Genomic DNA, 18,515 nt, shown 5'->3' on the forward strand with positions numbered 1-18,515 from the left:
TTATACTGTATGATGAGCCATTAAAGAACAAAAAGAAGAGAAGAGGGCACAATGTAACACTGCATCTGTTGAGCTGTGGTGACACTGATCTTGACAAGCAAACAAAAAAAGACAGTGAGGCAGCATTGTTTTGGCTGTGTATCTTAAGAAAAATGTGGGAGGTTGGAGGGAGAACAGGGATATCACCATCTGCCATATGGAGATGGCTTAAACCAGAAAAAAACAATGCTGTTTTCTAGCTTCTGCAGTTATTACAAACAAGTAATTTAGCAAGTGAATTGCTGATGGTCCCCACTGAACTTGGCTTTCACTGACAAAAGCTGCGTACTGGATTGCAGAAAGCAGTGTGTAATTCTCCAGTAGTACACCAGAAGATTATGCTGTGTGTTAATATTATGAGATGATTTCCAAATGGAAATAGCAAAAATATTTGAATTGCCTTGAGAATATAGCTTGTTTCTAAATCAGATAATTTTTAATTAGGTATTTCACTTAGCACAAAACAAAGATTTCTTGTAGAAAATCTGATTTAAATGTTTTTCAGTAAAACAGTACAGGAAATATGATTCTTTTAATCTATTCTTTTTTTCAGATAAGTAGTATTCTTTTAATCTTCCACTACTCTGTGCACTCCAGTTGACTCATATACAAAGTTTAAAGCTTTTCAGCTTCATTTTCACAAGAAAACAGAATTTATTAACATGATCTTTCAAAAACTGATTGACATCTATTTGTAATTTACAAAATACCCCACTGCACTTTGTGCATTTTTCTACACAGTTTTTTAGAAATAGATCAAATACTTCATTTTGATTTACTGAGTTTTCTTTTTATATTAAAACAAAGTAATAGAAAATAGTTTATACTACCTCCCAGAAGAATCTTCTGAAAAACTACCTCACTGGGACTTGCTTTGACCTTTTACTGTTGAAAAACAATGTACATACAATATAACATACTAAACACTGAGCATGGCGAAACAAAGCTTATGTGCATAAAATGAATTTAATTTCTTGTTTCTTATTTCTGAATCAGTAGTGTTTGCATTAGTAAGGTAACAGTGGACTGAAGAATAGATGTGTCTAGCGCCACTCAGCTAAGAATTTTCCAGAAAAATATCAATCGACACTGAATCTTTCTTTTAAAAAAGGTGAACACATTGTCACAAAGACTGAAATGTAAGATGGATAAAATAAAATCTCATCAGTGCCTGAATGTTGTGTGAGGGACTATCTTCTGAACACTGTTACTAAAAAAAAAGAAGAAATGTAGATGGATGTGAATGCTTCAGCATATGTAGTGTATATGAATATCTTGTTGTTTTATTGATTCTGTGTTTTAGTTCCGGAAAGGCGAACTACGAATGCAAAGTCTGAGCTTCGACGATGCCGGCATGTACCAATGTATAGCAGAAAACACGCATGGAATTATTTATGCAAATGCTGAACTGAAGATTGTGGGTCAGTGGAATTACTTGCTCTATTTACTATTTCAGGTTTGAGTAAGATAGCAGTCGTATTTGCAAGCGTTGTTTGGTAACCGATTCCTGTGAGGATAAAGCTAAGAACTCTCACTGAATCTAGGTGCGGTGGCGTTTATTTGAGCTCCCTAGCTGGGTTTTGGTAACAACCTGAGGAATCCAGTTATTAATTTATGTTGAATGTTTGCTGAATTATTTCTGATGCGTGCTTGCTGCTGTTACCCCTCAGAGGAACTGGTAGTGCAGAAATTATACAAAGTGCGTAGAGTTGCTGACTACCCACTCAAACTGGTTGAGAAGTATTTTCTTTTTTGCTCACCTATCCTCACGCCTCTGTGGGGCAAAATCTGCTTATTTAGAAACCATGTTGTCAGTCACCAGGCCTTTGAAGCTCTTCCTCTTCACTCTCCCCTTTGCTTTTGCCTTCTACAGCGCATTCAGATCAGCTGCAATGTTTGCGTGCAATGCGGCTGTCCCATTTGATGGCTGGATGTAGTTAGTAATCCATTGTGTTTCCCTAAGGAGCATCCTGTTGAAAGTTTGACTTTCAGATCCAGAGTGCTCAGGCTTAAAACAATTTCTGACGTTTTTACTGACGTCATTAGAGCAGGCATACCGGCTGTATGGCACGGCTTTCCGAGATTTCCCTGCAGTAGTTACCCTGTGTGCTTTCCATCTCACGCTTGCCTCCGCACTTTCCCAAGAGCTAAACTAGTTTTGACTTCCTGTTCTTCCATTACTATGTACTCACTACCAGCCTGGATTACCCTGAAATGAGCACTTTTTGCATGCACATTTTCAAAATTCAGTGTTGGTAAGGTGTGGACGTTTATCAGAGTTTTTCACTGTACTGCTGTAATAACTAATAGCCCTATTTCCTCAAGCTGTGCACACACTTGCTAGCATGATTAACAATGATGGTATGCTGAGATGCAAAATAATTAAAAGCATTTTTTCTTGTATTTGCTTACTAACAAAGAGAAAATTCGTAAGCAAAGGTCTGACCTCAGATACATCAGTGTGGTGCTTGCTAGAGTCATGTCTCATTACTCTTGTACATCTGAGACTATACCTAAGGCCAGTCGGCCAAAGAGAAAACTACAAAGAGGAAGAAGGGCACAACCTTAAAGTTGCTAGAGGGGGGTTTAAACCACTGAAAAGTAAAACCAACTATTCTTTGAAAGTATGATTGAGTGAGCAACTTTTTACAGAAATTGGTCTCCAGGAATCTAAATTTTATTAGGACTGATCAAAAGGCCTTTGAAAGGGAGGAACTTCCTATTGATTTCAGTGGACTTTGATCTTGTTAGATTAAACTTAGATGGAAGTTCAGAAATCAACAGAAAGAAACCTCTGGTGTAACACAACATAGAACTACATAATGATTTTTCCTATTTCTTTTAGATCACCATCTACTCAGCACATCTCTGTATCATTAATATTTTTCTCACTGATCTGAATAGTAGACATTTGTATACAATTCAATAGTTCTGTCGTTTACTTCATGTTGCAAACAAATTGTGTTTTGCAGAAAAATCACTAACAAGCAATACTTGTGTTAATTTTTGCTTTCAGCTTCACCTCCTACTTTTGAACTGAACCCAATGAAGAAGAAAATCCTAGCAGCTAAAGGGGGCCGTGTAATCATTGAATGCAAGCCTAAAGCTGCTCCTAAGCCAAAATTCTCGTGGAGCAAAGGAACAGAATTGCTTGTAAATGGGAGCCGGTTAGTATTGCCTGATAGTGGACACTGTGAGTCTTAAAAACATTGCCTTATGTTTCTAGTTATCCTGTAGGCTAGTTCTCACTTTTGCAGACTTCAGGAGCAGGACAATGTGTAATTTCAGGAAAACGATATGGCAAAATGTTACTAGCAGTGTGGATCCGGGTAGCTAGCAGGGTATCCAACTTAAACCAGTCTGGTGCTGTTCACATTTCAGAACTGAATTGTATCACAAAACTGTAAGAAAAATATTTGAATGACTACAAGTGAATGAAAGTACACTGTCTTGCTCCAGCAATGTGAGGCATATGATGATGCCAGAGTCTGTTTAAATATTTCTTACTGTAGGAGCGTTTATAAGTGCAGTAGGTAGATGTGAGCTTCCAAGAGGTGTTTGTGGTTTGTTCTTTCACTTACCACAATTCTACTGAAAGTATTGCTTTCTAATATAAAATCTGATTGCTCTTTATGTGTTTTTTGCCCTTTCAAAAGCATACGTATCTGGGATGATGGGAGCCTGGAAATTATCAATATCACAAAGTTGGATGAAGGTCGCTACACCTGTTTTGCAGAAAATAACCGAGGAAAAGCTAATAGCACTGGTGTTCTGGAAATGACAGGTAATCCTCTAAATTGCATCCGTTTGTTTCAGGTAGAATCCCTTAATTCAAAATCACTAATTTTGATTCCAACATTGCACTACTTCTGGAAGCCATTTTGTATCTTTTCTTTCTAATTTAATTGCTCATTAAACAATAAATTGATGCTTTTAAAGCATATTGCTCAGTAGAAACGAGGTATGTTTCCATCAGCTCTGAGACTGTATCTCAGTTTTCAGGGTTGATTTTTCCATAAGAGATTATTAAATCTGATCCATTGAATTAACATATTTTAATGTATTCATTCAGTTTGGTAGCTTAGCACCCAGGCTAAAGTGTGATTCTGGGGCCATGACTCAAACAGAGAAATGAGACTCTTACTGACCTTCCTTAGTTTTTCTTTTCTTTTTTTGTTGGTGGGGTAAGCAAGTTTGAGAGAGCATTGCAGTTAAAGAAACATGCATTAAATTTGTGAGATGGGGCATATAGCCATATGATTGCACTACTAAATTCCTTTCCTTTATGGGTATTAGTATTTACTGATTGAGTAGTGATATCCTTAATTGTGTATTTTAAATCTGATGTCAAATAAATAAATAGCTGTAGAATACAGGCAGGAAAGATGACATTCATGAACAGCTATGCCTGTCAATTATCACTGATAATAGAAGACTCATTTATCAAATACATTTTTTAATGTCTGTTCCAGAAATCATGCTGAATGTGACAATGTTGCTGTACTAATGTAAGAATTAATCTGTATCATCAGATCATATGAAAGCATTTTTCTGGCTGATTTATACCAAACGTATTGTACTAATTGAATTGTAAGACTTTATTTTGATTAATCAGATTCCTTTAATAATTGAGGTTACTTTTTATCAGCTTCTGCAGTTTTATATGTCTTAATATTACCCTCAGGCATTTAATTATTTTGAAAGGTTATGTAAATAAATATCCAGCCCCTTAATAGTTATATCATACCTTCTAAAATCAGGAACAACATTTGCATACAAAATTTGCACAGTGAAACACTTAAACTATGTGTTTATAAACCTAATAAACTAGGTGTAAAGAATTTTAAAATTTTGGAGAATTCTGCTCTGGTTCATCTAAAAAGGAGAACCAAAAGACTAAGACATCTCCCTTGCAGCAAAGCAGAAACAGAAGGATCAGATGACATATTTCAAAATTATTTTCACACTGTGGACAATGATGAGGGTTGACGAAAAATGCTTTGAAAATGGTATTCCTAAGCACATCGTGTGGCCCATAAAACTTCTCAGACATTGCACATGACTACAGGAAATTAAAAAGTTAAATCTGAAGCTGGCAGGCACTGCAAAGTCTGATGGTTTTTCCCACACGCTGTTTGTTCACTGCCACTGGACTACTTTTTCAGCAACTTCATAGACCGGTAGAATACTTTATGTAAACATGTAGAAAATCACTGATGGTAGAACCAAATGCTGAACATACAGGCACAACGCTAGAATGGAGCAGGTATCCTAAGCAGGTGTCCATAGCTAAGACTTTAGAGATCAGATGTTAACAGGTTGCTCCAATGGACTATGAGATGCTCCATTCTGCAAAAAACAGTAGTTGTGCCATCCTCATAGTCTCAGTATTAAGCAGGTTTTACATTACTAGAGTAGGATCTGGGGGAAGGCTTCTCTCAAAGGCAGATTGACAAGAAATGTTAGGTTTATTGAGGATTTTTTGCTGTACTGTGTATGGTGGAGTGTAGTGTGCTCCTTGGCACATGCTCGAACCTAGGTCTTAACTAGTAGCAATAGCTCTTTTCTTACAGCTATTGTCTTCCAGGTTTTGGTACCCTACTCCCACTCTGTATTGGTGGGAAAGATATTATATGTCATGGCAAAAGGAAGATACTCTGTGGCTTTTTGTTTTATGATAATAATTGAAAAAAAAGGAACAGGTGTCAGCAATCCAGTGAGTCCCTTCCAGAACAGTGTTGCTAATTTGCTGTATGAGTTCTCTGCCTTTTTTTTTGTTTCTGTAATAATAAGAGACATTGCTGGGGGATATACAGCTTTCTCCCTTTGTTGTATTATTTTCTCTTCCTTTCCACATGTAGTTATTTGTGTAGTTTGTTATGCACCCATTATATTTTTTTCTCAGTAGATAAATTAAGATCTCAGTCCCTGCAGTGCTCTAATGGAAATCTGACTCAGCCTGAAAACAGAGTAGAACTTTCCATTCGTTAAAGAGACAGGTTTTAAAGCGTAAGAAATATTATAATAAAAACAAATGCAACACAAGTCACTTAAGATTCATCATCTGTCTTCTTTCTACCTGAGATATAGTCAATGAATAAAAATAGCTTTAAATAGTCAGTAATGTGATTCAGAGACTGAAATGTAGCCATTTTCAAAGGACAGCTAAATAGAAGGTAGGCATTTCAGTTGTAAAAGGTTTCCTTTGTTCTCTTTAGTTTGGTCCTTTGAAATGTAGCTGCATGAATAACATGTAAACTAGAGTTTGGAATAACATGTAAACTAGACTTTGAGGGAGTGGTTTAATGTATAATCAAACACTTATGGAGCTGAGCTTACATTTGGATAAACATTTATTTATTGGAATTTTCCATGTTTGCCGTTAACTTCACAGAAGCTACAAGGATTACTTTAGCTCCGTTGAATGTTGATGTCACCGTTGGAGAGAATGCTACCATGCAATGCATTGCATCCCATGATCCCACATTAGACCTGACATTTATTTGGTCTCTAAATGGCTTTGTAATAGATTTTGAGAAAGAGCACGAACATTATGAAAGGAATGTTATGGTAAGATACTATAGATCCTTATTTAATATGTGAAAGCCTAGTTTTCTTTATTGTGAATAGCTGTCTTTTCTATTTTACTTTTTCTGTTGTGTTGGTTCAGGTCTAGAAAGATGCAGTAGGCTAAGAACATAAAATAAAATTACAATTTAGACACCTTACAGACATGTAGAAACTTGCAGGTAGATACCTGAAATCAGATATCTAAATTGATGTAAGTATTTTGGTACCTCAGTTAAACCCCACTCTGACTAATAGTCAATATAGCTGTTAAGTAGGTAGCCTGATCGTAAACAGGGTGGAAATTATCTCAAAAAAGTGTGCATATGCATTCACTTTTACTTACCCATGTTTTTCTCATCAACGTTTCTGGAATTTGGCACGAGACTGGGCCAGATGGTGGGTAGGAGTCAAACAGTCTGTAAACACTGAGCAAGAAGAGTTTGTGAGAAGGCTAAACAAGTTAATACAAAGACACTCGTTTTGGCACACAGAAAGAGGAATCGTAGATCTTTCGTGTTTGCATGTATGGTTATCTTTTTACAGTCTTCTATCAGGCTTATTCAAAATTAATACCTCAAGTAGAAATCCCCTCTGGTTATGTCTAATTACATGCTAATTTACCTAATATTCAACAACAACCTCAGAGTGGTTGCCCACATGTATATATTTATTCTGTTGTTCTGGGTTTAAATGATACAAAAATTCTCAAATTTAGATACTTTTTTTTTTGTGCTCCCAAGAGGAACTGTGGATGTGGAGAGAGAAGGTTCCTAAAGGTGCCTGTAGTGTCCGGGATCGCCAGGGGCCACGTTCAGTTTCAGCTCCACGTTTAAAATGATGTACCACGTAAAAGTGCCTCCTGCAGAGTCTTTCTCCTAGGCTGGCAATATTATTTGATTTTCCATGGACCAAGAGATTCTTTTTTCTCTTTCTTTTGCAACGTCTGTTTATCCCCATGCGAGAAGATGTTTCAAGCATAACTATTCTAGTCTGTTTTGGAACAAACCAGTCCTTTGACGAGTCAGAGTTGCTGCAGCCTGTTCATTTACTGAGTTGTAGACGTTCCTAAGAAGTCACACTGCTGTCTTTCAGTGAGAGAAAAAGTCCTTGTCCAACAAGGCGGTAGAAGTATGCTAAGATCAGCCGAACAACATTGAAACCCAAAGACATAAAGCCCTTTCTGCAGTAAACCTCCTGAAAGTCTGTGTCCAAACTTAGTAGCAGGGTGCTAAGGAGTTTGCAGTGTATTTTGTGTTGCCTCAGGAATTACAAAATATGTAGATCTACACCAGTACACTAGCATTGTTCAAAACATTTCCTGCATGTGGCTATTAAGCCACACTTGTGATAGGTTTATATTTACACTTCAGTACTAATCAGTGCATAGGAATACCTTGAAAAAGCTTGAATCACCTCCTAATGACATTAGTTTGTCCTTAGATAAAGGCTGGAATCAGTCTGAGTGTCAGTCAAAGTAAGAGCTTAAAGAGCAAAGCCCCATTAAATGTACTCCTTGTAAAAGAGGAAATAAAACCACTCTGGTTTTATCAAATTTTATTTAGTTGATTGTTTTTAGCTACCTGACAGAAGTCACACAAAGAAATTGTGTTCTGTGAAACAGAAAATCAGGCTGAAAGTTTTGATGAATCAGTGATTTTGGCATGGAAGGAAGGTGAAAATGCCTTTACCAGAGGACTTTGTAATGCAAGACTCTGTAATGCAAGAGAAAGGAACCTGAACTTTCTCCACCTGTTGGTCATATGTTGAACGACAGTTTTTATATCATTGGTACACATTTCTGGGTTTTCCTCTTAATAATGAAAACAGAAGGAAATTTTTTTTTTTTTTCTTTTAGGGGAAATTAATTCTGAAATGTAATCCCAATTTTAGGGCACTTTCTAGCATAGCACTGAAAGTGAACAAATATGGGGCCAAATAAGGGCCTCAGCAAGTGTGTAAGGTGTTATTCTCTGTGAAGATTGACTTAATATTTAGTTTCCCAGCCACCTGTTCCATCTTCCAGATAGCTAGTGGTCCTGATTAACTCCACAATATTTAAAACACTTTATTGAAGTGCTTGATTTTAAAAACAAATTAGCCTAGCTTTGCTAGGCTAGCTTGGTCTCTACAGACCTTCTATGGTCTGCAGAGAGAGAGAAAGAGGTGGTTCGCTTCATGTGGGTATTGAATCTTGTGCTGGAAGGTTTCCTCTTTCAATAGATAACAGAGATGGATACTCCATAAGATGCAGAAGTAGCTGAAGAGTGACAAACTCTTAATTCACTTAGTTAAAGTTAAGTAAGTTAGATCCAAACATCAGTTAATTTGTCAGTGTGTAACTCAGTCTCCCTGAAGGATATTTCTTGGTTTGTTGTGTTCCTTTTGCACTTGATCAATACTGGTAGAAATTATTTTAGGAGGGGCAGCTTCTTGTTTTGCATTCCTGAGCCTTACTTCTGGGCTTTCACATGCAAAGCAAGTGCAGATAATCTCAGTTCCTCTTCCATGGGCAGCTCAGCCTTCATCACTCAGGACAGAGAGGACAGCAGGATTGTGTTTGAAGTCTGGAATTGCGATTTGTAGTTACTTGGCGATTCAGCGCTTAAGTAATAACAACTGCAGAATTTTTAAAAAATTCAGCTAATCCAATACAAAAGTTTATATAGAATGCAATTAAGAGGAATATGCACTTTCAGTATTTCTGTTTCATTCATATATTATTATATTCTTACACTAAGGGGTGTTTTCCTTCCTGTGTGAGCGAAGAAAGGGATTTTCTCCTGCCTTCCGCTTCCATCTCTGGCAGTTCTCAGCTCAAGTCACTGGGTGGCAGGTTTGCTCAGGCTTTCTCGGATGCAAAGCGGTGAGCTGTTGTGCATTTGACAGCAGCAGCCCTAGCTGCTGGGCTCTAAGCAGTGGAGTCCCATGCTGCCACCCAATCATAAAAGAAAAAAATATTCCATCATGAATATTAAAAGTACTGCATATGGGATGCATGGTCTCTGTGCTATAATTTCCCGTTATTGAAGGAACCTCATCAGTCTTCCTGATAATATCACTATTAATTTATGCGACAATGCAGATCAACATGCTGAAACTTGATACAGCCACAGTATTTCGGTTCCCAAAATAATACTAATATTGTTGTCACATACGCATAATGGAATGCTAATGAAATTCATGTAAATACCTGCATAAGTCTTCTTTCTTTAAACGGAAGCTTTGGTATCTCCATCATTTGCTGAAGGCAAAAGTAACTTGCATTATATTAGTACTAAAACTCATTTATCAAAGCAACATTTGTCAGTGCTGTTTTGATTTCCTATGATGGTGATATTTCAAATGAATAAAAAAAAACCTAATTGGTTAGCTTTCGAAGAGTCAAATGGAGTCTTTGAAATCTTACTATTAAATTGATTGCTTTTGACTTTATGTATGGTTGTTCCTCTGATTATTTGATTGAGGAACTAAACTTTAACACATCCTTTCATGTCCCATAGAGATACAGCATTTCAAGGAATCTGGAAAACTCTATTGCTCAGTGATTTGTTATTTATGAATCTGCTTTTTGTCATGTATATTTAAAGATTGAAAAGCTTAGGTTTTATATATATAGTATAGCTTAATACCTGCTTGGGTTTTGTAAATTATTATCATCTGCAGTTCGTTGACTGGACATGGTAGACAAAAGTGTTTTACTGCATGCTCCTGCTTCAACATATTATTGAGTAGACAGTTTTATTGTATAAGTCTCTCCTTGCACATTCCACAGTTTTCTGCCACAGAAAAGATACAAAGATTTTAATTTTTCTTCACTGCTTCCCCTGTTAATCCTCCTTGCAGAGTGTGGAGTCTAGCTACAGCTACGTGACAGGAAATCAGTAGAAACTTCAGGACGAGAATTAAAGAATTAGAGAAACATGTTTAGATAAGAAAGCTCAGTTACCCACTGATGAGGAAGAAGAGGCCGTGTATGGATTAGGAAGAAGAACCTGTGTATGGATTGGAACAAAACGTGGGAGACAGCATTATAGTGAGCTCATTCAGTACAATTTGTTGAATATACTGAGGGGGCAGGTGGCTGTTGATGAAGCATGGCCAACCAAATCAGCTGAGCTACTGCTTGTTCTGAATAAGAGTGGCAGGACTCTCCAAAGGCACTGTCTCAATACATTGCTTTCAGTGCCTCGGTGTATCAGGGAGACGCTTTAGACATGAGTGAGTTGGAAGTCACGTATTTTGGCTAGGTTTGGGGTAAAATTTAGAGGCTAGGGCCTAATAGTAACGTAGTGAGCATGGAATGAGATGGATGGAGTCAGTGGTTAAGAGCAAGGAGGGGAAGGGAAGCAGAAGACATAGTGCTGAGGGTGAAGCCAACATGCAGTTAGCTCTGACAGAAGCCTTTGAGGAAACCTATTATTAATCCGCAGTGCTATTTCCAGCACAAAGAAATGTAGTCTGTTTAGAGGATCAAGATGTGCCAACTTCTGTGCTAAAATTAAAAAAATACACAGCAAAATCAGTTAACTGTAACTTCTGTGCTTGTGAGACTTCACAAACTACCAAAATACATGTATCATCCCTAGTTAGGTAGCAGGAGCTGAGAAAGCCAGGTGTGAGCACTGCTTAGAGAAATGTAGTTTGCAGTGTATTGTGAATTTTCATCATCAGCTGTAAAGTTGTGAGCCATCAGTGTAAGTGAACAAGCACCTAGGCTTTTTCTGCTGTTGGAAATGAAATAACAGTGCATATTACCGCAGGGATGCTGGTACAAAGCACAGTGTCCTCAGGCATTCTCAGCGGTATGCTGAATGAGGAAGAATAATATATTTGTTGGAAATATTTCCCAGTCCACATTTCAGGGGTAGAATTAGCACTGTACTTCCTTTACATATAAATATAGTTCACTGAAGGAAGAGATTCTTCAGTGGGAATGACTCTGTCATCATTATCCTGCTGGGTTTTTTGTTTACCCGTAACTTTCATGCCAGCCATGGCTTATAAAACAAAGTGAGATAAGCTCTCCTATGAATACGATTGAGACAGTACAGCTGCACTGGTGGTGTTGTCCCCATGTCATCTCTGATCTCAAGATCAGGAAAACAGCTATAATCACATTTACATTAACATTCATCAACAGCTCTTGGATTATCTGTTCTACTTGTATCTACCACACAGCAGATCCTCTACTGGCAGGAACAAAACAGTTCACATCAACTCACATAGACTTAATAATTTTAACTCTATGTTAAAATTAACAGGCAATAGTAAAAGATGTTTTAAATTATTGCTAGCTTTGGAAAAGCTGATCTCATCACCAAGAATCCCATCTCTTCCACATTACTTCTTATCGATTCTCTTATCATCTTACCTCCACTGTGTATTAAACACCTCTGAAGCTCAGATGTCTAGTTTTTGAACCTGAATTTAAAAAAAAAAAAACGACTCTGTCTCTGCTTACCAGGTTCTTCTATTTCTGCCAAGTTAGTTTTATTATTACAAAGGGCTTGTTAGCTTCATACTAATGTAAGTTCCTTTATTGTCTCTGAGGTCCCAGCAGAAGCAGATACTGCTTTCAGTCAGAAGACTAGATTCCTGTAAATGATTTTTGATCACACAGGGGAACGATCTGATGGCTTTCAGTAATTTAGTGCACTGGCAAAGGTGATAGTCAAAAGAGAACAGTGAATCTCAGAAATAGGTCATACAATGCTATTTTTGACATCACTATTAAAGCATAAATATAGGGCTCATATGATGAAAGTCTTTGCTTGAAACTTGGTAAATAACTGAGTGGTGAACCACAGATACCCTTGGAACATCCCTGAGTACTGCTATCACTGTTTCCAGTCTGTGATTCAGTTTTCTCTGAGTTAAGGAAGGCATTTTTAAACTCAGCCGAGCTGAGGTTTTTGAATGAAAACATACAGTGCATTCATATCTAATTTGTGGACAAAATTTGCTGATGCCCATGCTCTTTATTTGCTTTGCAAGCTCTTCTTTTACCACCAAGAACTGAGGCTTCTTCTGAGGTATGGAAAGCTTCATCACCAACTGCATAAAACCTTGCTCCAGGAGAGCTTCTGAACCAGCAAGATAGAATACCATATATAAGGGTTGTCGATTTTTAAATTGTTACATTTTCCCATCTGTTTTTCATCATTTAGATTTTAAGACCAAGTTCCCGTATGAGAAATTAATGTTAGAGCAAGTATATGGGTGCATGATTAATAAATATAATAAAGTGTTTTAATTAAAGTGCTAACATAGGAATTAATGAGTACGAAGACTAGTAAGAATTTGTAATAATTTGTTATTGAAGTAATAATACGATTATGAGAATTCTGAGTTTATGCAGTTTTTCTAAACCTTATTGCTTTGCCCAACCTTTGCTTATGGTTATTTGCAGATCAAACTGCAAGCAATGATCTGAGATTCACAGGCAGCATGGTTCTTTCTAGGGTGACATTTAGTGTTAATAAACTGGAGGTTTATACACAGCACTCAAACAGAGAACTGTTTGTCCTTTTTATTAAAAGCAAAACTGGTACGAACAAAACGGAAAAAAACCAGGAACTGAAAACTCAAGGAGTTTGAACTTCTGCAGCTTCTTTGTTGTAATTTTTTGGAGGGCAGAGAAGCAGGTAGCCGCCCTCTCTGCTCCCATAGAAGTACTGACACTCCCACTGATTTTTCTTCCTGAAAGCCATTGACAGTGTTGCTTAGACCACTGTAGACAAAAAAGGCTTAAATGTGATTAGGCAGGCAGGCAGCCAGTGTTCGCTTATACAGTAATCCCCCCAGATTTTCCCCCTGGACTTCTCATGAATAAACTGGGGGGGGAACCTGTACAGAAATGCCGCTGTCCCAGACTCACCTCATCTCTGTATCCTGCATGCGCTTTGGCAAATTGAATTAAAAGCCCTGTCATATTAGTCTTGAGTGAAAAGTGTGAAAATATATATATATATATGGACATAGTTTAGTAATACCTAAAAGAGAAATGGACTGAAATACATCAAGAATATTGGATGGTTCACTGATACAACTAAACTGTTTGATCATTGCTAATAGCACTTGTGTCACTCAAAAATTGAAAAGGTACAGGGTAACCTGCATTTCTCTCTGACCCTGTAAGGCAATCAGCTGAAGTATTGCTAGCCAGAATTAAGCAGTTTCTTTCATGTGTGCTTGATTCTCATTTTATCCAATCAACAGTTTACCTCAGTAATTTCTTAAAGATGTGAATTCTTATGTTGGACCAAAAAAATTGGTATTAACAGATTTTAGTTTGTGCTGAAATTTGAAGCTGGCATCCAAAATCCTCACTGGAGTTTGGAAAGAAAAAGGACAGTATTATCTGGCTATTTTCATCTCCCCTAAATATAGACTTTAAACTGGCATTCCAGTTTCAGAACATTTGGAAAAGATTTAACTTTACCCCCCCCCCCCTTTTTGATTGGGAAACATAAACCGGATGACATAGCTTTATTTCATTTCTTCATGCAGAGACACTAATGACAGCTCATAATTGAGATTGTATTGAAGGTCTTTGCTGTTCCCTAGAACCTTCTGTGATGATGACACTAGTTCTTACACCTAAGTATTCAGCAAATTTTTTTTACATGCCATTTTGCATCTGAATTCCTTTTGTTCCTGCATGTGAATGTTTCAGGATAGCAGTGAGTTACCTCAGTGTTTGTTTGGGTTTTTTTAAAAAAAATTGCATTTCTGGACAATCTGCAGTGAGTTAGGAAATCTGAATGTTGCCCCTTTTGGTCTAGTGTGGTATAAATCCATCTGTTAATATTTTGTAACATTCTGACTTTCATGAGAGCAGTCAGATATATTTTAGAGAGAACATTTGGGTTTTTTCTGGAATACCTTTAAGACTGACACATGTATAACCCCGTGATTTAACCTTATAATCTTTTTTCAGGAATAAACCGCAGGATAGATAAGCAAAATTATTTTAAGTGTGTTATTTTTAAACATTCGTGTAAATATCTTAACATAAAATGTGTTTTTCATTAAGAATAGCTGTGGTGTACGTAGCGGTCTCTCTTCTACTCCTTGTTGTACAGGTGCACACCTAGTTACTCAGGGGGTTTTTATTCAGTTTGCCTCTCTGTACAACCACAGGTAGCAGCAGATAGCGGACCTCCTATCCCTCCGAAACCGTAGCTGTCTATTTTCCCAGTAGTCTAGCATTGGTGAAGAGTGTTGAGGAAGGATTAGGGTCTGTGAAGATGAGGATGATGATGAGGGTCTGAGCCTCACCCAACAGTCAGTTGCTTCCCTGGAGGTCCTGACGCCGTTTGCCAGGGAGCAGCGAGAGCTGAGCCGGGGCGGCGGGGGGGTGGCACGGCCAGTGGGGCAGGGGGCTCGCCACCCCAGGCTGAGACCGCGCTGCGGGCACCCCGTCCCGGGGAGCCGAAAGAAGGGGCCACCCTGGTCCGCGCTGGCTTGGAGCCGGCCCGGCACCCTGGGGGCCCGGCCCGGGGGTTACGGTTACAGTTACTGCCGTCGTCCTGTCCATCACCGACACCGCCGCGCAGGTCTCCTCTAAGGAGCCGTGACGCGTGTTGAACGCCATCGCTTCTTCGCGGTCGCTGCATTTTAGTGTCTCTTTGGCGCGTCTTTATTTCGGCTGGGATCGTAGCCTCTCTGCGATAAAAACGTCGGGACTGCTTTAGGCTTGTAGAGGGAGAACCAAAGAGCATCCCGCTCTGTTAGCGGGACTCCATGGCATGTTATCACACAAACTCGCGTAAAAAAGCAAGTAATGGTGCAGAAAAATCATCTGACTGCTGTTCATGGAAAAATTCTCGACTAAATTTAATGGTCAGATACAGGCTTCAAAAAGGAAAAGGGAGGTGTTGGCTTGTAAAAAACCATTTACTAAGACAGCTGTTTTTTCATGTCCAGTAAAGAGCAGCAGCTCCTCAGGAAACACAGGACGCTTTTCAGCAGCTGCCATGTAAATCAGATGTATCTTTGAGGGTGATCCATTCTCGAAGTAAGCGCTCGCTTTTTGGAAACAGCAGCCGCTGTATATCAGGTGGGAGGGATGTGTAGACAGGTATCACATGGGTGTACAGGGCTGTTTACCAGCTTCACTAAGTGCTATTTTTGTGACAGATTAAATCCAACGGTGAGCTGCTCATTAAAAACGTTCAGCTGCGGCACGCAGGGAGGTACACGTGCACCGCTCAGACGATTGTGGACAACTCCTCAGCTTCAGCCGACCTTGTGGTAAGAGGTAAGGTTCTCCAGGTAAAACAGAAATGTGGCTGGTTTTCACCTAGACAAGCAGAGTGTTTCTGGTTGTTCAGAATATGTTATTTCTTACCAAGAAATGACAGAAATTAAAATGAGAAGTGCATGAACATGCCAAGTCCTTAAAGTCTACTCAGGGTACTGATTCTACTCCAGACATTTAGAGGTCTAACTAAGCGTGTGTTTTCCTGGAAAGCAATAAATATTTTTTTTTATTATGGGTATTTTCCTTATGTTAAAGTAATTTTTAGACAGTTTAATTTTGTGTTCATTATTAAAAATAGATTTTAAGTATCATTTCAATGTATCCATTGTATAACATTTTTAAGAAGCCACTTCTGTTTTCTCATAAAGTTTATGAGTTAAATCATTGTGTACAATACCAGGCCTACATTAAAAGGATTCCTAGTTTTCAAATGACAGAAACCAGGACATTTGGGGTTAAGGTTATCACTCCATTGTTAACTGATCCATGTCTGTTAAGTGTTACTTTGGTCTCAAAACACTGCTTGCTCATACGGTATGTATCCTACAAGATCTGTTACAATGCATGGTTTCAATAGCGTGAGTTAATTCATGTCCTTTGGGCATTTTACTCTGTTTTCGTGCTTCCAGGTATAACACATTCTGAAGTGCTAGTGCTCTGTAAGGCTGACAATTCAAAGCAGACATAATTTGTACTTGGAGCCGCATTGCTGTCATGTTTTGCCCCACGTTCCAGTTATACTATAGAGCTGTATAGCAGCTGAAGTATAGCTTGTGCCTTGATTCTGAATTTCTGTCATCTGAGGATGTTGTGGACTTGAATATTTCTGTGTTTAATTTTTGCTGGGTATTAACAACCAGTGAATGTCATCACTTTTGGATGAAACGTCAAAGCAAATATGATAAGTGGTGAAACTGCAGAATACATCTGCAAAGAAAAAGAGAAGGGTCTGTTCATGTGCCTTACTATTATGCACGAAATTCCTTTTAAAAATAAAGAGAGACAAGGTGCCTTATCAAGCTTCTGATTCTCCTTCCAACTCGGTAATTATAATTAGAATCATTGCTCTGAGGTTATGTTGTGGAAGAAATTAGCATTCATTTTATGCTCAATGTTTGGGTTTTAAGACGATGAACACAGTTCTGCTCTAGTGCTGAGTAATTTCTCACTGCCGTTGTTGGCAGTGGAAGACTCAGCATCTTACATGGGCAAGGTTAAATATCTGATTAACTATGACAAAGGTGACATTATAGTTTCACTGCCTTGGTGGGAAGAGGCAACAGCATGGTATGAAAACGCAGAGCCAGGTTCCAGAGCATCTCATCAATGAAGCAGTAAAGGATAGCTGCTGTTCATGCAGGCACACGAAGATATTTTGCCTGTGCACAAAACACTTCAACGCTCCGTATGGATTGTCCTGTGTGACCTCAGAGCATTAGAATGTCCGTCGTGTTCAGGAGACTCGCTACTGACATTAGTAGAACGAAGACCAGCGGGCCTTAATGGCCCGACCAGCCTCACTGGGACACCCACCCTGCAACTGCCCATCGGCCCCGGAGCCCCGCTCAGCTCAGCCGCGGACCTTCAGCCCTGACCGGAGCTGTGTTGCCGGCATGCCGGCCTCCAGCCCTGCCCTACGCTGTAGGTAGCTTCTCTCCTGGACGGGCTCCTCGGATATACGCGGTGGTTTGTCACCAGATTCCTCGCCTGCGGTACCCAGGACTGCCGTATCGGTACGCGGCTCTGCCCGCCGTGTTCGGACCCCGCGGGACTGCGCCCCGTTGCTGAAGGAGCTGCCGGCCCGGGGGTTACTCGTGGGTCCCGGCTCAGCTCTCCTGAGGGAGCAGCTGGCCCTTGGAGTTTCCCGACAGGTGCCATCTTCAGAAACTTTGATGGTGAGGTGAGAAGCTGCAAGAGAGATCTCCTAAAGAAGGAAGGAAAGAAAGAAGGGTCTTGGGACTGAGGAACCTTTCCATACCTCCCGGCTTGAGGGCTTCTGAAGTGAACGGTCCTGCAGGAGAAGGGGTCTCTCAGGCCTTACGTACCCCAGTCCTTAGAGCTGGGCTAGCAGATATGCACATTACCAGGGTGGAGAGTTGACAAACAACCCCCATCTCAAAAATCAGCTCTTAGCCACAGCTTCTACTTTGTGCATCCTCTCTGAAGACTAATAGGCTGTTTCACATGCAGTGATGTATTTAGTCCTTACCTTGAAAGGGAGGTCCGAGGACAGCTAATTAGTAGATTAGTTTTCAATGCCACTTTAATAGAAGTTGGTTAGGAGCAATCCAGTAGTCAACTGATGTACTTTTTTCCAAGGATACTAAACGGGAACTATTTTTGGATCTTAGGAGAAGAAACAATCAGGAATTAGATCGTCAAAGTCATAGGCCAGAGCCCCATAGGTTGTGTAGAGTGGTCCTGCTTATTTCTTTTTAAACAATGGCATATATATTCTTTAAGGAACCAGTCTAAATTTGAATACTTTTGGGGTCAGGAATGGAATTGCTTGCTCATTAGAAGGATAAATTAATTGAAACCAAGGAACAACAATATACAGTAGTATATTTGTTTGATTCAGTTAATTTCATTTGATTCCTCTTGCTCAGATTTATGGAGAAAATAAAGAGCTCAAGAGCTG

The 18,515-nt window shown here is 39.1% G+C and overlaps 1 protein-coding gene across 1 annotated transcript in view; it reads left to right on the plus strand.

Annotated features, from left to right (window-relative positions):
• Nucleotides 1-18,515, plus strand: part of CNTN1 (contactin 1) — a 259,393-nt gene that overhangs the window by 192,575 nt on the left and 48,303 nt on the right. Inside the window, exons 11-15 of the mRNA XM_069802195.1 lie at nucleotides 1,343-1,460; nucleotides 3,056-3,206; nucleotides 3,696-3,823; nucleotides 6,434-6,609; nucleotides 15,751-15,871. Of these exons, the coding sequence (XP_069658296.1) occupies nucleotides 1,343-1,460; nucleotides 3,056-3,206; nucleotides 3,696-3,823; nucleotides 6,434-6,609; nucleotides 15,751-15,871 (694 nt within the window). The remainder of the gene's footprint in view (nucleotides 1-1,342; nucleotides 1,461-3,055; nucleotides 3,207-3,695; nucleotides 3,824-6,433; nucleotides 6,610-15,750; nucleotides 15,872-18,515) is intronic.

The sequence above is a fragment of the Haliaeetus albicilla genome, chromosome 14, assembly GCF_947461875.1.
Source record: "Haliaeetus albicilla chromosome 14, bHalAlb1.1, whole genome shotgun sequence".
Lineage (NCBI taxonomy): Eukaryota > Metazoa > Chordata > Aves > Accipitriformes > Accipitridae > Haliaeetus > Haliaeetus albicilla.